Below are 16,906 nucleotides of genomic sequence, written 5' to 3'. Positions count from 1 at the left end.
CTACAATATGGCAGCGCTAAAACCCAAATCAAACAAACTAACTAACAAGAAACAGATACCAGGTGATAGCAATTAACCAATCAACAAGGGTATATAATCTGAAAACAGTAGGTGAGTCTACCAGTTGAAAAAAACGGGGAAGAGGAAGGTGCCACGCAGTTCAGCTACCTATACTAAGTAAGTAGGACAAAAAGAGGGGGCTCAAACTTTAGAGAGAAGATGGGTATAATCATTATTATCCCTATTCTTTTTTCTTTTTGTTTCCCTAGAGTTTAGAGCTGAAAATTTAAAAAAAAAGCTCCAACTGGGACACTGCATAACCTTAAGATCTGGACAAATAAGAGAGTGAACCAAACAGAAAGTAACTCCTTATCTAACCAGTGAGGTAAGATGATTACTGTAGATATAAGACAGAGCACCAGATGTCCTAGAAAAACTTAGATTAAAACCACTAAAACCATGAATTGTTTTTTGATATAATACAGCTAGAAAGATATAAGGAAAAGAAAAGGTAGCTCCCAGAGGCGTCCTTCCCACCACGCAAAGTGATATGGAAAGTGGACTGGTACGAATCTAAGCACACTAACATGTCTGACTTATGCAAGCATAAGGGTAGTGTTATAAAAATACGTCTTTTTCCAATTAGGATTGAAGTGGGTCCCTTCCATAAAAATAGAGTGAAAACCGGAAATTAACCAGCATATGAGGTAAAAATCAGAACTATAGTTTTTCTGAAAAATGTCCACATAAGTCAGCAGAAATAACTATATGAAAAGTTTTGTTGTTCTAGCATAAACAAAGAAACAGTGTAAAGAGCGGATAGAAACAGGCTCAGACATCAGATCCAGGAAATAAAATACCCTGGGTAAGTCAACCGCCAGGGCGTATATAGAGTCAATAAGATAAATAGTCTGTGATGTTAATTAATGAAACATCCAACATGTATCTAGAGTACAATAACATGATACAAGTCCTAGATATAAATACGTAAGAAAATAAGCATTGCATTGGAGATGCTGGTGAGCAATATGCAATGACCTTTGTATTGCTATGTATGTGGGTTACCAAATATTAGGGAAAACTAAATAGTGATAGTAATCTAAGTGTAACTGATGCAATAAAAGTATGGGACCTAATGAAATGTACTATGATCTTTGTAGATGTGACAAATACAGGGAACGAGTCCTGAAGAAGGTGCAAGAATAAAACAAAGGGCACCGAAACGCCGCGTCGACAGTTTGTTCCTTTACCATTGTTTGACCAATAAATGAGATGTTTTTAATATGTTGATGTAGACAGTGCTATTATAGCATTTTTAATCTGACAACCTTTTTAATCATTTGAGTGTATATTTTTGCAAAAATTTAAAATGTACTGCTTGTTGGTTCAGATAACGTATCTCATGTTATTATGAATTTTTTAACTTTTACAAAATAAATGAATGATTTTTTACATAAACTTTTGTCCTTGTACATGAGGTTTTTATAGTACGTGTGGGTCCGACATATTGTTTCAGGTGTAAATTTGGTAACCCGTATAACACTGCAAATCCCTTGTTTCCCAATGAGAACGTCCTCTTAAGGGTGTACCTCATTTAAGATTTACTAAATCCAGGAGAAGGAATTCTGTACTTTGTACAATTGAGATCAAGCCTGCTGACAAAGGCAGGAATATAGTAATCATGGAGAAAACCGATTACATAGAGGAAGCTATGCGACAACTTGAGAACGCGGCCAATTACAGATTATTACAAAGGAATCCAACTCTAATTTACATGGATGAGTTACGAATGAAACTAGAACACTGGAAAGAGAGGGGCCTCCTATCGGAAGATAAAAGAAAATTCCTAATGGTGGAAAGTCCAATCACATCCACCATATACTTTCTTCCGAAAGTACATAAAACCCTCAATAAACCTCCTGGACGACCGATCATATCCAGTTGCGGGAGTCTATACGAGAACATCTCCATCTATGTTGATCATTTTCTTTCTCCAATTGTACCAACACTGAGCTCATATCTGAAGGACACAGGCCACTTTCTGCACACACTCATGAATACGGAGTGGCAACCCACATACCTCCTGGTGACAATAGATGTCATTTCATTATATACGTCTATCAATCATGACATTGGCATCAAAGCAATACAATAATTCTTGCAACAAAGGCCAATCACGGAATTCCAACACTCTAAGATGCTGATCGAAATGATCACATTGTGCCTCCATAACAATGTATTCCTATTTAACAAGAGAGTGTATGCGCAGAGCTGCGGAATGGCCATGGGAGTTTCCTTCTCTCCAAGCTACGCTAACCTCGTGATGGGGTGGTGGGAGAGGAGCGTGGCTTGGAGAGAGGAAAACGACCATCATATGGCAGGCGTGGCTTTGTGGCTGCGCTTTATTGACGATCTCTTTCTTCTCTGGAAGAGAACTGAATCTGAATTTTAAACATTCTTCAACATATTGAACAACAATGACGTAGGGCTGAAATTTACATACAACATCAGTGCCAAAGAAGTAGAATTTCTGGACACCAAGGTATACGTAAAGGACAATAAGATACAAACAACGGTCCACAGAAAGAAAACGGCGATGAACAGTATAGTACATGGCCAAAGCTTTCATCCTGAAAAGTTAAAAAGAAGTATACCATATGGAGAACTTCTAAGGATGAAGAGAAATTGCTCGGAAAATAGTGAAATGGAGAAGAAATTCACTGAGACCAAGAAACGGTTCGCCCAACGAGGATACAAACCAGCAGATATAAACAGAGGAGAACAAGAAGCCAGAAAGAAATCAAGAGCAGAAACTCTACTAACCAAGGAAGAAAAAAACAACAAAGAAACAACACAGGAATCAAATTGTAAAAAAGAAATAAGCAAAATGGATAATAAGGAAGAATTACCACGCATGATAATGACATTCAATAAGGAAAGCTACAAAATCCCCAAAATTCTGACAAAATATTGGCACGTGATCCAAAAAGACCCGGAAATAGGCAATAACATAGGTGACCGACCGCTCATGACCTATAGAAGGGCTCCAAACCTCTCGGATCATCTGGTGCGGAGTCACTTCGAAATGAAAAAATCAGCGAATTGCTAAATGAGAGATCCAAGGGGTTCACCAAATGCCTAAAATGCAAGGCATGTAAGATTGGCAAGAATGTGAAGAATCTAAAAGATCCAGCCGGAAAAATCTTTATCATAAGAGACAACATCACCTGTGAATTCTCATATGTTGTGTATTTACTTCAATGTTGTTGTGGAAAAAGATATATTGGAAGCACAACATGCCCATTAAAAAAACTGATTTTGGAACACATACGGGCAATACAAAATGGTGACCACACATATGCAATGGCGAAACACATTACCTGCCATGCAAATAAAACCTGGTCTGATATCAAATACTTTGGATTGGCAACAATACCACAACATGAACGAGGGGGAGACAGGAAACTCAAGCTAAGGAGACTGGAATCCAAACTCATTATGAGATTTAAAACCAGACAACCAGCAGGCCTTAGCGGGGATGAAGAATTATATGTTCATTTGTGACATGAGTAGAGCACAAAAAACTGAAAATCAAGAAACATGAACTCTACGTCAGCACAACATGAGCCTTTGAAAAACGGACTGAAATAATAAAATAAACTGTGACATTGAAATAACATGGATTATATGCAGGCAACATTGACTTAAATTGAGATATTTAACAGCAAACTGGGTAATGTAAGTGGTTTAGCATGACTCAACCACAGGCTATTAATTGGCGGTGGTAAGGGCACTCTCCCCTAGAAATGAATTCACACTATACACCACAAATCTCTAAATGGAATACAAAACATAATGGTTAAGAACTTCACATATCAGAACTTATCAGATATCGTATAGTGATACACCGCATAGCCTGAACACCCAGAACATAGATGTATCAATCTCATGTTAATATAGGACAACACATTTTCCATTTAAATGATGGAAATCAGGTAACAACACATTCATAATGTCGGATATGTAGCAAAATTTGACAAGGGCACTCAGCCCGAGTAATTCAAGGCACCGCTAATAAACTCTAGCTGGGGATACAACCGCTATATAACCTAAACAGCGGTCTCCCACGACTCACATAACGGTAATATGTATGAATACCACATACAATGGCACCATACACAAAGCGGTGAAGAATTACACTACTTATGTAACGCAACATCACATAGAGTATGCAATCAATTTGTGGTTGTTTGTTGTAGAACATGTTGAATAAACTTTCAAACCAAACATTACAAACTACATATCCCAGAATGCTCTGAGGACACAAAACAACATAAATATGGAAAGTGAAAAGGGACAAACTGTATGATACTGCTGTGAGAAGGAACTACAGGTTCGAAACGCGTAGGCTATCACAGTTGTGAAGTGGAGAAGTGTGGCTCACTGGTTAGAGCAGGCAGACCCTGAAGCAGAGGTCAGACCCGGGACCAGGGTTCAATTCCCGACGCGGCAGGGTCTTGAGCTCAAATGTCCATGGACTCGATAATTCTCGCTTCGGTGCCTGACCTAATCATGGGTTCACACTTTGCAACTCTGGGCATTAAGCTTGCTTAATCTCCACAACGGCCCCCCGCGGTGGGATGCCTGGCTTTCACCTTGGGGATGCCCTGTAGGGGCTATCTCACAGGGAAAAGCCAGGACGGGTTCCCAAGGCAAGCGCGGAGATACCCCTTCGGGGGTCGATTCTGGCGCTATATAAGAAACATAATAATAATAATAATAAGTTGTGAAATAAACTAATTGAAATTACCAAGCGGAGTGCCAAGAGTATTCATTCTTCGTGTGGGATACAATACGAGACCCTGTCCTGGTCTCGACTCTGGCACCAACTGTAACGTGCACCCTCTGCGACAGGACAATTGGTGTTGCAATATATTCGGCGTCGGTGCCAGATAGCTTCAGCAGCAGCCGCTTTACGATGCAAATGAGCTCCTGTACATTCGCCACAGTCAGCAAACAAACCATGAAAACAGCACTCCAGAGGACTGCACAATAACTTTATTGTGCACTAGTTACAATATATCTATCTATCGGTGTGTGAGTGCGTGTGTGTATATATATAAATATATATGTATATATATATATATATATATATATATATATGTATGTATGCCAATGAGATCCTGTACATTCGCCACAGTCAGCAAACAAACCAAGAAAACGGCACTCCAGAGGACTGCACAATAACTTTATTATTGTGCACTAGTAACAAGACAACGTTTTTTGAGAAAGGCTTACGCCGAAATGGGTTCAGGATAAATGTTTACTTGATAACCTGTCTTTATTTTCCCATCGAATGTTCCTTCTAAGGCTTTAGTTCATTACAATGCAGGATGATCTTTTAGTATGCACCATTGTCATTGTTGAAGGCAGAATATGTTGTGGTTTATTGCTGTTTGGTTTGCCTTGTTGCCATTCCTGCAGTCTGGGCTATTGTAGATCTGGGACTTTGACATGCGCTGTATAGGTGTAAGAAATGATAGTCAATATTTGTGTAGGTGGATAGCAATTTGAGGTCTTTTGCATTGCCTTCCCCGCCCACTCCTTTGACACTACCTTGCAATTCCTATTTTGCAACTGCAGTTTTCCCCTTTTAATGGCACCTCCGCTGGGAACCCTAAATATGTTAAAGACTGAGGGATTTATTTACTAAGATTATGTGCCGCGTATGTGTCACAAAGTTGACACAAATCGATGCAAAATCTTTTTTTTCCAATTTACTTTCCAGTGCAAAACTTGTTTTGCGCTGGAAATTTACTTGAAAGTAGCACAAAGCAGCGTCTAGTGCAGCTTTACATTGCTTAGCACCAAGGGGTTGTTACATGGGTGGTGCATAGGTGTTCCCATGCAACCACCATGGTTATTTGATGCAAAACTCTGTTTACAAAAAAAGTATCAAAATATACCACCCTTTTGAAATAGGCGATATCAAGAAGAAATGCGTTTATTTCACCTTTCTTTTCTGAATTTGCATGTGTGCTGCATTGTACAGCACACATGCAAGGTAAGAAAAGTTTTAAAAATGACTGTAAGCATAGTATTTTGTACTGGAATGGTTACTAGTCTCAAACACAATGGTGCAAAGGTGTGTGCGTGGCACTCAGCAGACTGATTGTGCGCCGGTGCTAGCGAGGAGAGGACTATATCTACGTAGATATAGCAGTGTCTTGTTTGGCTGCTGTGCTGCTTTGTGTGACAATTTAGTAAAAAAAAACCTCAGTAACATCTTTAGCCATAGCATAGCAAAAGTTGAGAAGTAGACTGACTTAATTTTTTAACTTTGCAAAATTGAGAAGGCGCGCAGTTTTTGAAAAAAGGACATAAGTGTGGAAGTTGTAGTAGTTGTTTAGCATGACAGGTAAGCATTTCTGCTGGCATAAAGCGCAACAGGGCTCTTGCTTCTGCTTGGAGATCAGGGATCACTTATCTGGGACGGATATCCAGTCTCAGCAAAGAATAACTTCCTTTACAGGATCTCAAATCAGCGGCAGAATCATCAATGTCTGCGAGCCCATCGGACTGTAAACTTTCGGCCAGAATCACAAAGATGTCACTGAATGCAACACAGAAACAAGAGTTGCTGCGCTTCGTTGCATGAGAGGCAGAGTGCAGGGAAGCGAAAAATCTACTAAGATGTGAATCCTTAACAGCATTGCTGCGGCGGCTTTTCCCGCTGTGTGCGGCAATTTTCAAAATACCGCGTTACATGACGAGCTCCAGGGCCGGACTGGGAACCGGAACCGGCCCTGGCAAAGTGCTCGGCCGGCCCCCCTCCCCCCTCCGGGAGGAGAGGGGAGGGGGGAGAGGTGTACGCGCTCAGTGACAGGGCCGGTTTCGGCCGTTTTTGTTACGGGCCGTTTTTGCAGCATAACGGCCCTGTAACAAAAACGGCCCCAGGGGCCCAAAACCGGCCCCCAACCATGCGGCCCACCGGGGAATTGCCCGGTGCCCTAAACGGCCAGTCCGGGCCTGACGAGCTCAGCTCGTCATCAGCATACGAGCGCCGTAGCTGATGACGAGCTGAGATTGTCATCAGCAGCGAAGAGGTTAAGCTAACTTTGATATTTTTACCACTTTGGTTGTGTGCTGCATAGTGCACGGTTGGAGAAATCAAAGCAGTTTTCCTTTTCACACCTGCCTCAAAGAGGAGTTATTTTTTAAAAAAATTGCAAAACTTTGTCTACTATTTTAGTAAATAGGGTTTTGCATCAAAAACGATGTGCAGTGAGAACGAACAAGTACCACCCATGAAACGCTCTCTTGACGCAAAGTAATGCAAATCTTTGTGTTACTTTCAGACAACTTTCCAGTGCAAAATATGTTTTGTGCTAAAACGTATATTCAAAATAAATGTTTTGCATCACTTTGCATCACTTTTGTTACACAACCCCAGCACAAAAGTTTGTAAATCTTCCCCACAGACGAAGTGAAGCAAAGTCAGAATACGTTGCTCACTTTTGCTAAGGGCGAAGGTTTCTAATTGCGCAAGTGGCGTTTAAACTCCGTCCGTCCCTAAGTATTGCAAGCATAAATGTACACATTTGCATAAATACATATGCTGTTCCTACTATTTTTGGTAGCAATAAGGCAGCGTGCAATAATTTACCCCTCTTCTTAGAACGTTGATTAATTCATGAGATGCAAATGTACAGGCTGAATTCAACAAAAAAAAGAAAAACAAGCACAATACAAGAGGGCTGATGAACTGTTCCTTGTATCAATCTCCTTGCTAAAGGCGAGGGAAGATTTTTAAACAATTCTAAATTTACTTCAACATATACAGGACTGAAAACTTAAACGCAGATTACACTGAACACATCTTTTTTACTTGATTTCAAACATTCGCTTGTTGGGTGACTGTGAGATCAGAATTACAAACCTCTTAATTTTCCATCGAAATTTGGATTTGTAGCTACTTTCAGGCCAGGGTGAGGCAGCAGGAAACAGGAAATGTTCGTAAAACAAGAATGGATGTGCTTCCGGACATTCTGCAGCTCTTCGTGCTGGTTCTCAGAGACCTAAAGACATCAACCGAGGCTCTTGTGAATGCACAGGAAAGGAATTTAAGTATCAGCAGCCTTCAATCGGCAGGTACAAACATCTACGGAAAGGAAAGTTTGCTTCTTTCTGCTGCTTTATTATTAGTGGTACACGAGGTCATGCTGAAGAAGGGTTTCAGTCTACAGCTTGCATCTGGATTCATTGAGGCAGATTTACAATCCCCTTGCGCTAATTTTGCGTCACTTTTCCCATGTTAAAAGTGACAAAAGTGGCGCAAGGGGCTTGTAAATCTACCCCATTGTCTTTTGCAGGATTGTGAAAAATAAACAAAGGTCTTTATTTATCGAAGGGCTTGCGGCGCTGTTGCGTGACTATTTTGGGATGCTGCGGTGGCATAAACAATGGCCCTTATTTACAAAGAGAAGCAACTAGGCAGATGCGCCACTTTGTAAAGGCCTGTGCTACATTATATACCTGTAAAAATTCATTCAGAAGGGGGCCCCTGGACTGAGAACTAGGCAGGGGCACAGGGGAATAAAACTAAAAGCAAACAAACCAAACCCAACTGCGTGAAAACTATTTCTTTTGAATTATTTTATACATTTTGAAAAAAAATTCTTAGAAGCAAAAAGGTGTGTTAGCATTCGGTCTTGTTGGAAAATTTTCAACAAGACTAGATGCTAGACACATGTTTTTGCTTTTAAGACAAAATGTTAAAAAATGTATAAAATAATTCAAAAGACATAATAACAATTGTAACTGCTGGTATTTATACTGCATCACACTAGGAAATAGTGGTTATTCATGGTTTCTGTGAATACTGGATACTTGTTGAGCTGATCAGTCCTGTCTTTGTTTTGTCTGTGTGTCCGAATGAGTAAATGAATGAGCACTGTGTTGGAATAATTCATGATAATGTTGGGCCTATTTTGTACAACATTTATGATACATGCGTTTGGTCTGTAGGGGTTTCTGTAACTTTACATGTATATTTGTCTTTGGTATACATTTTTTTGACTATTTATAACCAATTTATGTATATTGATATAACAGCGTATTATAGATATGTACAATAAACTAAGGATATACATCTTGACAAAATGAAAGTTAATATTCAACATGTTATACATAAACATCCTTTATTGCACACGGCTGTAGCCCTGTTTGGATGAGGGAACCTATTTCCTATCGCTATAAATTGAGACTTACACCTTGTTAAAGAAATAATTTTCAGGCAATTGAGTTTGGTTTGTTTGCTTGTAGCTACAATAAACCTGTGTCAGGTATTTTTTTTTAAACATTTTTATTGATTTTTAAGTACCTTATACAGTCATATATCTTGGTCACAGTAGGTTGAACAATCCAATAAGCTCACAAACATCACTGCATCGACCCTCGGCAGAGCTCTTGGATAACAATGTATGACGGGTATTCATAAGAATCTCCCTCGTAATACCTGAGTCAGGTATAATGTATGCAGGGTGGGCGTTCCCCAGTGAAAGAAGCCTTGCAGAAATGGTGCAGTGAAATCTCTGGGATTTCACTGCGCCGCTTCTACAACTTGACTGCGTTACAATCCTTACGTCTGCTTCAAGCAGGCGTAATTAGTGATGCAGGGCTTTTCACATGGGACTCGCTCATGTGTAATGACACATTGCTGCAGTTGCGTCACTTATCCAACGCACCCCAGCAAAGAGTCATTTTTGCGCCACCAGATACGTCAGTATCCCTATTGAATCTGTAAATCCTTATGCAGTTGTAAATACTCCGCATACATGGTTTCCGAAGGATGGCACTATGAAAAGTGATGCATCCCTGTTTTTGGCCAGCCGCCATCTTCCTAGGATTGAGCATTGTGTACTTTGACAGCTTGATGCAATGAGAGAAGTTTAGAAATGTAAGAGGGCAAACAAAAGGCCTGAGGTACCATTGCATTTTGCAGTCCCAAAGCCTGCAAATCACAAAACCCCAGGTTTTGCGACCACAAAAACGAACAATATGCATGAAAGGGATATTGCGAGGTTGAAACTTGTAACATATCTTTGAAAATTCATTCCTAATTGCGATTTGTGATTTGCAATCACATGGTTCAGTATTTTCCAAATGCAGTTGTAGTCGCAGACCATTGGTCAGATATCCACTCCCTAAATAAAGTTGTATCTGATTCCCTTTTGTCCCTGTAGGACAACTTTCTCTTTGTAAATCATATTTGGTACCCTCGGGGTGCATGCAGTGACTCAGAGGATGACTACATGCACCCCTGTGGTCTTCTAAGCAAGAATCATTTAATAAAGGAGAGCCTATCCCTTTGATGAAGGGATTTTTTCAACATATTTAAGGTTTGTACCCTTATTTTCTAAGTTCTAACTCATTTCAGCACTTAAACACTGTTGACCACATCCCTGTGGAACCAATACCGTAGTTTACTATCAATCAGGGCCGGACTGGGAAAAGAAACCGGCCCTGGCAAACTGCTCAGCTGCCCCCCCCCTGGGGTGTGGGGGAGTGCAGCTGAGCAGTTTGCGATGGCCGGTTTCAGCCGATTTTGTTACCGGGGGGCGCTATTGCTGACCCCCGGTAACAAAAACGGCCCCCAGGGGCCCAAAACCGGGCCCCACCCTAGCAGCCCACCGGGAAAACGCCCGGTGCCCGCTATGGCCGGTCCGGCACTGCTATCAATGGAAAGTGTAAACTGCGAAATGTCTGTGGCAGTTGGTTTAGATGGTTGGGCTACTAATATCTGTAAATCTGATCCCTTCAGGTGCGCCAAAATATTCATTTTATTCAGTTTGCAATGTAACACAATGAACTTTCCAAGACAATGAGAGAGGCTATACTATTGCCTGCTTATAAAAAGAATAACTGAAAGTAGCACCAACACATATGTATTGGTGTCTCCTTGGGTACAGATATAGGTGCTGTGTATTACAGCTAGTCTCAAAACTTCAAATAAAACAATCGATGTTCTTCTTTTCTTTTTTCAACTGTAAGTGATTTTATTCATCGTTTACTTCATCCAGGTAGGTACGTGAATATATATTTTTTTATCACTCCTGGGTATCCATATTATATTTATTTTTCATTCCCAATGCATTTCGGCTACTGCCTTCATCTGGGGAATATCTAGTGGAAAAACATATGGTGTACATCACTAAAATGAATATGTCACTGAACATTATCCAACACCTAATACACATTGCCAGGTGAGTGAAATGTTAATATACTGGTGATCAAAATAAGGGTGTAGACAAAATTTTAAGAAAAAATCAGCGTTATCATAAAAAAAGCATTGCGTGGACTTCAAAGCATGTGGGTGCTGGGATAAAAAAAGTGTGCCCTTAAGGCGATTTATAAATGTGAACTCATGCGATAACTATTTGCTAAAACGTGAAACTAAATTGCTGTTAGTTTGGGAGTGAAGGGTCAAGCCTACATAGTCCAGCGTGGCGGTTTAAAGACGGTACAGCGGAAAGATGTAACCATTCAAAAATCAGCAACAGGATTCCTGAATGAAACCTTGTAGCATTTTTCTCTCAAACACTTCCAGCAACTAAGACGGACTACACCCTCTATGGCAGGGTTTTGTTTGAAACTTAAGCGCGTTCATGCACTGGAGACATTACTTAGAGCAATCTGACCACAAGATTACTGTGTGGACAGATTACAATAATCTAAATTTCTAAATTGAATGAAGTACATGAATGCCAGACATGCCCTTTAGTCTTTGTTTTGCTTCCAATTTTCATGTGACCTCACATAATCTCCATAGCTGACTGAATGTTTCAGCATATTTCGGCCCTGCAAACTGTTCTGAAAGATGCGGTTAGTCAGGTTTTGTAAAGAATAAAGTAAGACCAGGGGAAGACTCATTGCCATGATTTGAATTGAAGCAAAACCTCACATGCAATTGAAACAATTGTATCATCCATTCCAAGGAAGATCTTATATTAGTTTCATGATGCACCATAGCTGGGTACCCAGGAACCAATAACACGTAAATTATGATTAAGAGACTGTTTTAGTGGGAAGACAAGAATCAGTCTGTCAAGGATAATATTAAAATATGCACTACCTGCTCTCAGGCTAAGAATGATCACCATATGCGGGTAGCGCTGTTACAACCTTGCCTACATCTAAAGCACCCTGGCCACAAATATGTATGGATTGTATTGTAAAGCTACCTAAATCACAGGACTGGACCATGCTATGGATGGTAGCCACTGGCGTAATGAAACTTGAGGGGGACCACCTGCAAGGTTCGTAGAGTGGCCCCTCCGGACTCAAACAGGAGCTTTCCAGCCAGAGTATTCTGCTGAGGGCCCCCCCCCTGGAGCTTGGGGTCCCCGCGCCACCGGGGCTGCGGGGGCCTGTGTTACCCCACTGATGGTAGCACACATCATTCCACTTTCCAAGTTACCAACAGCGCTCTAATTAGACAGATATTTCTTGAGATAGCCAGGTTACATGGGTTGCCAGAAGTTAGCATATCAGACAGAGGTTCACCATCCATTTCAAGTCATCCACCCAATACCAAGATTCATTTGGAACATTGGAGTTAATTTCAATAATTCGCCTGCAAAGTGAATTATCTCACGTCCATTCATCAGCCATTAGAAACATCAGAAAGCAAAAGAAGATTATAAGATCAGTGTAAATAGACATAGATCTCCAGCACCAGATTATGAAGAGGGGGACAATGTTTGTCTGTCTATCATGCAGTTTGTGATTCCTGGTACACATTTGAAGTTCACACCACGTTTTGTAGGCCCTTATCAGGCAGGGCAAAGAGGTCAGGCAGCAGGCCAATTAGAGTTGCCTGCTTAATGGAAGATACCTCAAATCGTTCATGTCTTGAGGCTTAAAGGCAGCAGAAAGAAGTCACAACCTCACCCTATGATACAAGAAGGACATCTAGAGTAAGAGGTAGAAGCTGCATTTCAGTCTACGTACAAGTGAGGAACACCTGAATGGAAGGGTTGTTATGCACCAGAAAGATCCTGGGAACCAGTCTCATTTGTGCATGTCCCTTGTCTTGCCAAGGAGTTAGTTGCATACCACTTTCCTTCAGAAACCAGCGCCTACTAGTTGTGGGGGATTTTTACCAGCAAGGGTACTGTCAAGAATCAAGGAGTCAGAATCAAGAACTAGAGAAAAGAACTGGTGCACAAAGTGATTCAAAATCGAAGCAACACAGAATGAGAATAGTGTAGAGAAGATGGAAGATTGGCTGTGGCGGCTGGGACTGAGAAGGGAAGACTGCCAGAGCAGAAGAAGCTCAGGTTGGAATAGTTGCTTCCAGGCGACTCTCAGTAGCGGCAGCACGATTTACCAGATGTCTTCCATGCTTTGTTGTAAGGTTCCCATTTTGCTTGGTTCGTGCACCGTTGGCGTTGCCGCACCTTTGCTTTTTTTGCTCTTCCCTTCGCATTTCCTCTCTGAAGATAATCTATCCGTCTTACGTGTGTTCCATCGTGCATTGACCAGCAGTATGTCACTCTGCTGAATCCTTGCCTCGCGACTCAGGGAGGGTGTCCTGGTTGGAGTTAGTCAAGTCCCATAACCTTAAGCCTCGGGTCAATCCGTTGCCTTATGTAGAGCTTATCGTTGTTGATTCTTTTTGGTCCGTTATTGAAATGTATGTTTTGTTATTTCAAGATTATACCTCAGTGTTGGAAAAGCATATTCCATCTTGCTGGTGCCATTCAACTGCTGACATTCCACAACTGAGGGTCTGCAGGAGTGGCGTTTTCTCTCTTTCTCTCTCCGTGCTAATCTCACTCTTTAATCCATCTAAATGTTGCTAATGTGCAGACAGACAAAAACCAGCAGTTCATGGACTTTGTAATGGAAGTACTAGAAACATCCTGCCAGTTTTTAGGTGCATACTGAAGAGTCTGTACTGGCTTGAACTCATTCCGAGCAGTGACTGCCCACAGATTACCACCAAGTTGAGTACAGAAATCCAGCAAATACTTGACCTTCAAGTGACAAAATAAGTTCAAATCTTTGGTTACTAGCCTCTTTCCAATTGACAAGCTGATCAATCTGGTTGCTGTGGGCCTCTGTGTGTCACTGTCTATGCATATGAACTCTTCTCTCCAGGTGTTCCTCTAATGGATAGTCTTGCCTACCACTCTAGTCGGAGCTCTGCTGCCTTTCTTAGTTGAGGAGCAGCAGCAATTCAAATTGGCTTGACCTGAGCCTCCAAGATTCAGAGGTCAGGCAAGTAAGCCTTAAAAGACTTTCATTGGGTTCCAAGAATTAAGTTCCTGACCATTGGTTGCTTCTGTCTGCCATCTCTTTCCTTATATTGCTTTGGTGGGATCTCATCTTCAAGGAAAGAGCACTTTGAACCCAAACCTGTCCGATGGCATGCAATTCCAGTGGCACAATTTTTCCCTGCTCATCCCTTTTGTCCCTCAGGACTTTGTGGAAGATCTCACTGCAGTGATTCCCACAATGTCAAAGTGTTCAAAACTGTGCAGGGACCATGGCCGTAGGAATTGGTCATTTGCCTCAGTAGCCCCTGCAGTCTCAGGACTGGAGCTCGAGAGCACCCTAAGAAATATGTGCTATGTCTCCCAGCAATTTGTGTGGCTATCTGCCAGTGCTAGAATGGCAACCATTTTTGGCAGGTTTTCTTTTTAAAAGAAAACCACGCGCACAACCTTGCGCTGCTCTTTTTTTTATTAACAAGGTTTGCAATCAGTTTAACAAAACCATACGAACAATAAATAAGCACTACAAAAACATCACATAAAAAACATGATCTATAGGAAGAGTTCCATAGTTGTAAATCGAGCATGAGGCACCATTTTTAAGTGAGCAGGTTAAGTCACTGCAGCAGCTGTTCCAAACCATTGCAGACCAACAGCAATAGCCAGAAACCTAGCTAACAATAGGCAATGCTTCAATAAGCATATGCCAGGATTCTTCCACTGCCAGAACTTGAACCGACAATAGCTTTAAGAGAAGAATAGGTCACAGCTCCCACAGAGTGCTGCAGGTCGCTATTATGTGCTAAGGTGACTCTGGACAAGTTACACACAGAAACAACCCCTCCTCACCAGACCATGCCTTCACAACCAAGAGAATCGAAAGAATACCCAGCCTGAGTATCATACATGGACACCTTGCATTGGTGTCGACCCAAGTAAAGATACGCTTGATATTATTGGCGCACAGTTGAGATAACAAGCATACATTGAAGACCTGGAGTTGCTTTACGGTGAGGAAACATCCTCAGTCTTGGATCCTTTACCAATGCTGTGACTTACAAGGACTTTAAATTGTCTATTGGACAATCACTTGTTGTGATGTCACGCTAAAACCATCCCAGCTCTGCAAGTCTGTTCATATTAGCAGGAATGCTTGAATTAATTTCCTCGTCCTGAATTAGTTTTAGGAGCTCCCTTTGAGAAGCAGTACTTACAGCTTAAATGCTGAGTTAATAGATGATTCCACCAGTGGTGGCGGTCACATTACTGAAGTGGTGAGGCAATAATAATTAAATTTAAAAACCTACCTGAGTACTCACCGGTTGGCTCGGTCCTCTTCTCTGGCTCTCCTCAAGTCCCAGCATGCACTGGGGCACAAGCCCCGGACCCAATCCTGGCGCTGCTCTCATATTATGGGATCAGCACCAGGATTGGTCTGAACGGTGTGGTTCGCCGCTCAGACGGTTTCTCCAACCCAGCTGTGACGTTTCTCCAACCCGGCTATGTAACACAACTGGGTTGGAGAAACCTAAGTGCGTATGTCTGTTTGGCCGGCACCAAGACAGCCGGCCAAAGAGACATACACACTTACATTGCGCGTACAACTCCACTCTGCTGTGTCAGGCCCCGTCCTAAACTGCTGGCATCGGCTCAGTCAGTCAGCGATCATTTGCTAGACCGCTGACTGACTGACCAGCGGGTGACGTTTCTCAGCCATTACGAAGGAGCCACCCCTAGATTCCAGCCTGTTTGTCTATAGTAAACAGCCTGGTGTGGGCCAATCCCAGATTTCCACACTGGAGCATTAAGTGCATGAAAACCTGTATTACAGAAAAGGAACAATAATGCAGCAGCCAACACTAGCATAGCCAAAATATTGTCCAACTGTGCCATCTAGTATGCTAAAATCGAATTATCTCTACGCTTATAATTAAAGTTTGAGGACCCCAGGAATATCAATTACTGATTGCCTCTGAACATCAAACATTGGTTCTAGTTAATGCTCTGGTTTAGCCTCATGTGAAGATATTTACAGGCAGTAAGAAGCTCTAACACCCTGGGGTCTGAGTACCAGCTTCTGATAACTGGTGTGTGCCAAAAGCAAAGGTCCTTTGTTTTCTCCAAGTAAACTCTAAACTTATATGTCAGGCTAACCTTCATGAAACTATAGCCTTGGTTGCAAGTCAGAAATGAACCTCTCATTCAGAAGTAGGGTGTCTGGGTAAAACAGGGGTCCAACGTTCTCCCATAAGTAAATATAGCTGAATAAAACATGCAAAGGGACCAGTGGCTTGATGGATGCAGAGCACTAGTGGCGAAAGCTGTTAAACTCTTAAGAATGCTTTGACCAACCTTCAGACGTTTTTCCAAAAATTTAGTGCCTCCGTCAGATCCATAGGGAAATTCGTACGGAAAACTCCAATCACGAACAAGAAATATCAGTGACTGAAAATGAAAAAAAAGACAGAAATGTAATTAATTCTCACAGGTATCCTTTCTGTCCTCTCAGAGGGCATCATCCAACAAGCACTCTCACCCTTTATGTCAATGGCACTGAGTAAGCATCCCCACTGGTCTGCATAGTACAAGCACCTCTTCTCACTCATACGATAACACCATGCCAGCAT

General features: G+C 41.6%; 1 protein-coding gene across 3 annotated transcripts in view; it reads right to left on the bottom strand.

Moving 5' to 3' along the window:
- The window catches only part of ATL1 (atlastin GTPase 1), a 311,830-nt gene that overhangs the window by 79,403 nt on the left and 215,521 nt on the right, over positions 1–16,906 (bottom strand). For all 3 annotated transcript variants that reach the window (XM_086937304.1, XM_086937301.1, XM_086937300.1), the window contains exons 7-8: positions 16,632–16,724; positions 7,940–8,078 (exon numbers count right to left, since the gene is read on the bottom strand). In XM_086937304.1, the coding sequence (XP_086793430.1) occupies positions 7,940–8,078; positions 16,632–16,724 (232 nt within the window). The remainder of the gene's footprint in view (positions 1–7,939; positions 8,079–16,631; positions 16,725–16,906) is intronic.

This window comes from Lissotriton vulgaris, chromosome 9 (genome assembly GCF_964263255.1).
Source record: "Lissotriton vulgaris chromosome 9, aLisVul1.2, whole genome shotgun sequence".
NCBI lineage: Eukaryota > Metazoa > Chordata > Amphibia > Caudata > Salamandridae > Lissotriton > Lissotriton vulgaris.
The sequence above is the reverse complement of the archived record's forward strand: the minus strand, read 5'-3'. Positions and strand labels throughout refer to the sequence as shown.